The sequence below is a fragment of the Pseudomyrmex gracilis genome, unplaced genomic scaffold (genome assembly GCF_002006095.1).
Source record: "Pseudomyrmex gracilis isolate BER0280 unplaced genomic scaffold, ASM200609v1 scaffold_250, whole genome shotgun sequence".
Lineage (NCBI taxonomy): Eukaryota > Metazoa > Arthropoda > Insecta > Hymenoptera > Formicidae > Pseudomyrmex > Pseudomyrmex gracilis.
This window is the reverse complement of record NW_018020834.1, coordinates 74024-81424: the sequence shown is the minus strand read 5'-3', so window position 1 is coordinate 81424 and position 7401 is coordinate 74024. Positions and strand designations below refer to the sequence as shown.

Genomic DNA, 7401 nt, shown 5'->3' with positions numbered 1-7401 from the left:
TATTATAAGTAAGTAACTAGTAGTTTCTCTTTATATTAATATATTATATATAATATTATATAATACGTATGTTAACAAGTGGTAAACACTTTATAACATGCGATTAAACGCAAGTAGCAGATCTCGTGGAATTGACCAATTGCAGAGTCAAATCAGCCAATCGACCAACGTGATTGATCAGTTCCACGAGACCTCCGACTTGAGTTTCATTGAGAACGGCCTTTGAGTTCCACTTTTGTGGAAATACGGCTTAAACCAGCGGCTGAAACCGTCGTGGGTATGTTCCAAAATCCTACTTTGATTACCAAAAACTATAGTACACGTGACGTGAAATATAGCATTCTAGTAACCAAGGTAGGATTTTGGAACGTACCCCGTAAGGACCATTAAGAGCCGTCTACAATGGAGAGTTGTAGGCCGTAATAGTAAGAAATTGACTAATCACAATCGATTATTCTTCTGTACTTTGCCTGTGATTGGTCAATTTCTTACTATTACGGCCTACAACTCTCCATTGTAGACGGCTCTTAATGGCCCTTAGGCCTGGTTTATGCGAGCCTAAGATTTTAATATTTCTGTTTATTAACAGAAGCATAACAAAATATAACAGAAGCATTGAAATCCTATAGTTGAACTGTACTAATTCTGGCATAAATTAACAGTTATTACCCGCATAAACAAGGCCAAAACAAGGCCTTATTTGCCCGCATAAACCAGGCCTTACTTGTCTTTTTTTTGTACAACGATATGTAGGACTCAATTCTACCGACTTATGATATCTTAATACATGTACAAGTAATTCCCTATATATTTTCTCTATATTTTTGAAATATATATACACATATTATTATATAATTATTATATAATTATCTACACATGTGTGTGTTATTTTTGAAAAAAATTAAAAAACCAATAACAAAAAATTGTCACAAAAATTTTAAGCAATTAATTCATTGTTATTTGTAACAAACATTTTTGCACCCCTCATTGATATTATTGAGATATTATATTATAGTGCAACTTAATAAAGTGCAATATAAACGAGTAACGCACATCTCCAATAACATAAGCAAAGCCAGCGGCGCACGATGCTCTTGTACTCGCGTGCGAGCTTCACGATGATTTTATAATTTTTCTTGATTTTCAAATCACGATTGATCAATTTTTTGACGCTCGCAGGCAATCCACCAATCAAACGCGCTAGTTTAAATTATTAGCATACGTTGCATAGTGGAAAATCACGCGTAATAATAATTATCAACGCGATCATTAGCAATATCTCTCACACTACGGGTTTATACGAATGGAACTTCGCCAATCGAATTTCGCGTGGGCGAGCTTGTGTTCGCGTGGGCGCGCGTTTTATACTTTAGCAAAGCGTTAACCCTATCTTATTCTATTCGGCGCACAATCTCATCTCGGTGCTTCTAGTAGTCACGTAAATGCCACGCGCATTTTTTTCTTGCTTTATATCATATATATATATATACGTATATCGCACACCAATCGAAAATCGCTGCAAAATCCCAAGATAAATCCAAAGATAAATATCTTCGACGAGAAATCAGCGAAAATAAAAGCTTTGCGCAAGATTCCTCGATGAAATGGAGTCATCTCTATCGATAGCGCGATTATCGGCAACTTTACTACTCTTAAAATTAAATAATATTTTCACTGTGCGCGAAACTTCTTCGGTGTTTTGTTGTAATGTGAAAATATATTTATCTCCGATGTTATTTTTATCAAAAGAAAAATTGTTAGTTACGTGCGATATTTATACATTCGTCAGATATTTTATTGTTATATTTCGCGACTCAATGGGTTTTCATAAATAAACAGCACGTGTAAACGATAAAAAGAAGAAAAACTATATAGCTTCAGATTGATATAACACAGCTACAACACTTTATGTAAAATTTATTTTATTAGAATTTCGCTTAGATTTATTATTCTAGTTTGTTTGTTTTTTTTTTTTTTTTTAATTTAAATCAAACTGATCAATATGTGTGTGTGTGTGTGTTGTGCGCGATGTATATTTCAATATAACCGCAAATAAAACTCGCCGCATTAATCACCCTGGATGTATAAGTAAAATGTAAATAATATATAAATGAGCGACACATCAGAGCGTTTTGTAAATATAATTTGCTATGTTGTTGTTTATATTATGCACACAATTTGCATACACTGCTTATGTTACGAAAGTCCAAAGTGTGTATATATAGTTTTTTGGTAAACCGTGTGTAGTCACGTCGAATTCGAAAGCAGATTTTTATCGATGCGATTTGTCAAACTTTCTCAGACGCCGAAATAAAAAAAAAACTGTTGAATTAACAAAATGTCAATTTTTTATTCGTCGATTTCCGTATATATTGTCTTGTAATTTTTATAATTCAAAGAAAGGACAAATAGCTCCGAAGATTTGTTCATTTCAAAGTGACAGGCAGTTGGAGCCAAAGACACGGGGTGTTGGTGTGCGAATATGTGAAGGTGATATTATTTATTCAATGATGTTATATAATTATTCAATGATGTGTATAATAACGTTTCGACCTTCGATTTCTCGGTCTTTATCAAATTCTACAAAAATACAATATAAAAACAATATATCGCAAAATATTAAGATTTTTTTAAACGTAAATACGCTTTATTGTAAAATTAATATGTTAAAGTTTTAATTCAAGAACATCATAATTATGTGCGTAATCATGTGATAATTTCCATCTGCATTGTTCTGTAAGTTGTTAATTTAAAAATTTTATGAATCTAACAATTAAATTGTATTTTGTAGATATATATTGATAAAGGCCTAATCTAAGGCCGAAAACGTTCTATATGTTACCTGCTTGAATAAAGTAATGCATCTATCATACACACGTTATCACCAGTGTTTTTGCTTCAAATGGCCATTATACATTTACTGTTTTATATTAATATGTTAACTTACAGAATTGTGCTGTTCTGACAATTCGTCGTACAAACAAGATATAAATGACGATACATATTAAGATGTTACACAAGTCGTATCGCACAAGAGCTGTTCGTGACTGATTAAAAATTTTTTTTTTTTTTGTTTTCTTTATTTTTACACATTGAGATACGCAGCGTTGCATCACCAAGTTGCAACCGGATGCATTTCTTATCCGCATCGGGAATGAAAAAGCATCAAAAGTTATTATTGTCGGACCTTGCGCCTGAGTATTATACGCAACATCGACGGTTTGTGATCAGAAAAGTTTCGAACTACACTACTCGCTGAAATGAAGTTCGCAAGTTTCTTTGTCAAAATTGCGTTGTTTCTTTTTTTTTTTTTTTTTTTTTCCAGCGAGCTTTACGCGAATAAATACGCTGGAAAATTAAAGAGTTGTCACACTCTTAATTCTTCTTCGCGAGAAACAACGGATTAGATCTAATTTAAATCTAACGAGATAAAAAAAAATGAAAAAATGGATCTAATTAGATCCAAATTAAATCTAAATAGATATAAAGTAATATCTAAATAGATATACGATATAGATATACGATATATAGATTTAATAATATATAAAAGTGTAAATTTACATAAGAGGGATCTACTTCTTTATTTATTTAGATCTACCTTATATCTATTTGGATTTAGTTTGGATCTAATTAGATCTATTTTTTCATTTTTTTTTATCTTGTTAAATTTTTAAGTTAGATCTAATCCATTTTTTCCCGGATTGTTAAACTTTTCTGATTGTTTTTTCTTTAAAAATAATCTGTCTGAAGATATATGTTTTAAATATATTTTTTTCTGAAAAGACAAATATTGCTTTTATAATATATATATATATATATACGTGCGTGTGTATACTATATATTGTTCCACAAAATTTGTAAAATAAAACAACAAAAAATCGAACATTTTAAATAAAAAACTTTAACAAACTTCGAAAACCGAAAATATAGACAAGAATATAAACGTAATTTTCTAACAAAATAAATAACAAAACGAAATTAAATTAAAAATAAATCAACATTCTTTAAAAACTTATAGTTTCCTGCTAGAGTAAATAGGAAGTGACCAAATTTTTATTTGAGTCACGCGCCACCGTAATAAAAAAAAAAATTACTGAGCTAAATTGTGACGCAATATGAATGGAAAAGCTCGTGGCGTTTGATGTTCGACGCTGGGCAACGACGTCATCGAGGACACTTTAGCACCGTCATTCGTGCTTTTTCCACCACCGTATATATATATACACACACACACGTATATACAGAACGGCGGGCGCATGCTGAAAGCCGTGCTATCGATCCATCCGCACCCTCGAGCTTTCTCTTCTCACAAGCCTCGCGAACATCGCCACTGAGCAACCGTCCTGACACACACGTCTCTCTCTCTCTCTTTCTCTCTCTCTCCTCTTTTGGTCGCGATCTTATATTTCCGTGTACCAAAAATATCATCCGGTTCTTCCGTTCTGTCAGTCGATTGTCAAGAGTGCGCACCAGCAGAACGACGGCAACATCAGTGGCAAACGTTATGGCACGTCGGGGCGAATACCGCAGAGCGATTTTTCTACTGTGTGAGTTTTCTCTCGCAAGAAAAAATTTGTGTGATTCTTTTCTACGTCGGGGAACAAGTGCGATTTTGATATTTGTCGCGAGACGACAACGTCTTTCTTTGAATTATCGAATCGCGTCATTAAATTTTTCGAAAGAATCGAGAGTTGTCGTGCGAATACAAAGGATCTTACGTAAAATAGTTACAAATGAATTTTTTTTTTTTTTTAATGAATATTTGTAGCGTCAATCAGAAAAAAAATTGTACAGAGCAAAGTAACAACGATAAGAAAAATTCTTCCAACCTGCAATGATTATATCAAATGATTAAAAAAACGTAAAACTCGGTAACGAAAGAAACTTTTTTTGTCAAAGTTACGCGCGTGTGCGATCTCTCTGTTTTTCCAGGAAAAATGTAATCTCATTTTTACGCTTTTGTAATATAAGTGTGCGGGTGTATGTGTTCTGAGTAAACTCATAATCATATAACAGAGATAACATTATATTTTCTTAGAATCTACACTAACTTTAATACAAACTTTTCAATTGCACAACTAGAGTATCATCTTGTAAGTGCTACTTAAATAAAAGTCGTGGAAGAAAAAGAAGACAAAAACAACCGCTTCGTGTGGAGAAATAATGGTTTTGGAGATATTTTTCTTTGCGATTGGCGTAAAAAGAGAGTCTTCTGTAAATAGACATTCGCGTTTGTCGTACGTTACATTTGTGGAAAAAAAATACGACATGCTTTTCACATATACAACCGCGAGAATCTAATAAGTTTTATAAATTAATAGGGTATACAAAAGAACACACACACACACACCTAAAATGTGTTCACATACGCGCATGAAATATTAAATTTCAGGTTTTTCGACCCTACTTTTTATATCCAATTTGCGATACCGTGAAAAGAAACGGTCTTATTTTTAAGAAAAGAAGAAAGTTAAGAAAAAGTTAGATTAAGTAGAGAAAGAAGATATATATATATATATATATATAAACCTTGGGAATTAAATAACGACCTTATAAATAATGACTTTTTAAATGCACGTTCTTTAATGCTAATTTTTTTTTCTTATTTGTTTTCGAACTTTAAATACAAATTGGAAGCTTTATTCCACGTTTTCTTCTAACAAATTAGAAAAAACTCGATTCAACTATATTATGCGAATCTAGTTTTAGAACTTCTTACATTAATATATAATTAATATATATATAAGAAAATTTTAATGTATAATATTGCAATTACTTAAACAATTCTCTCTTTCCGACAGGGTGTATCTCGTGTGTAGCGTTTAGTATTTCCGTTCCCTCGCCGATACCGCTCCGATTAGTAGAGGAACATCGTTATACCACACGCAGAACACCGAAAATCGTCGTAGAATTGCCTACGCCGAGAACGCCTTTGCGAACGTCTACGCGATTGCCTTTAGTAAGTACACAATTTTATTTAACAATCAATCGCTATAATAAATCAATCGTTTTTTTATTGCAACACACGTCGTAGTTCGCACGTTTGCAAAACCACGTTTACTCCACACCCCTGCAAAAAATTGTTACATTCGTTACATTTCTGAATTTATTTATTATTCAACAAATTGTGTATTGTTATTTTTATTCAAATGTTTGAAATATCTTTTATCGTTTCTGTATTACGTATATATATATATATTCGGGTGTTTCTCGGTTAGATTCTGAATTTTCGCGTCGTAACCAATATATCGTCGTCGACAGCGACCCTCCACATTCACTTCGAACAATCGATATGCACTTCAAAATTATACGAGTCCATATTCGCCTGTACGCAGGTGTAATTATTCAAATGGATTCGTAGAATATGTGTGTGCTAAAACATTCACGCCACAAGAAGAAGTTAAAACAATACATCGCAGGTGGTATGTATACAGGGTGTCCCAGATTTTGCCGTACAATCTCTCGTAGGCAGGTAGAGGGAGTAAAACCGAGTCGAAAAGTCCTGAAGCATTTTTTTCTATTATTTATAATAAAGGAGTAAATTATTGAGTAAATCAGGCCAATCAGCGCCGATCTTTAGCCACGCGCCTGGTGTGAGTGAGCGCTCACTGACGTGTGCCTGGCTAAAGGTTTGCGCTGATTGGCCTGATTTACTCAATAATTTACTTCTTTATTATAAATAATATAAAAAAATGATTTAGGACTTTTCGACTCAGTTTTATTCCTTCTACCTGCCTACGAGCGATTGTACGGCAATTCTGGGACACCCTGTATAGCGATGTTACGTTACGTATATATACATCCGCACGCTAATGCCGTTACACCCGTGGGCGGTGACGACTCCTACATATACGCGATATCTGCGTTAACTAAATCTGCGAATAATCGCATTACCAGCGCTTACTTAACTTAAGACTCAGATCCGATAATTAACGGTCAGAGAAAGAGACCTCGGACGTTATTACTCTCTCTCTCTTTATTTTTCTCTTCTCTCTTGATTATCACGGCAGTGGTATCTATGCCGCCCTTTTATCAAGGAGCTTTAAACATCTCTCTCCGCGAATTATTCCTCAAGGCTAAGACCTTACACGTTGGCTCACGGATTTGCGCCATCGTTACAATGATAACGCGCGCGGAAATCCATAAAGATGCGAGATGCGATATATCTGTGTCACAAGAGCGGTTTCTCCGTGAAAACTTTCATAGAGATCGGACCTTCGCTTTAATTGTCCTTGATACTTTCTCTTATGTAGTTTGATGTTCAAACGATTTTATTCTCCTTCAAATGTTATTTCTTAAAAGAAGACTATATATATATATATAACAGAGAACAATTGAAAAACACTTTAGAAGATGATGTTTCATTTAATTTTTTTTTTTTTTTTTTTTTTTTTACAGAAA

The 7401-nt window shown here is 33.4% G+C and overlaps 1 protein-coding gene across 1 annotated transcript in view; it reads left to right on the top strand.

Moving 5' to 3' along the window:
* Positions 1-4321: 4321 nt before the first annotated feature.
* LOC109859239 overlaps positions 4322-7401 on the top strand; it is a 10839-nt gene continuing 7759 nt past the window's right edge. The window contains exons 1-2 of the mRNA XM_020437269.1: positions 4322-4547; positions 5802-5959. Coding sequence (XP_020292858.1) covers positions 4505-4547; positions 5802-5959 — 201 coding nt within the window. The 5' untranslated portion in view covers positions 4322-4504. The remainder of the gene's footprint in view (positions 4548-5801; positions 5960-7401) is intronic.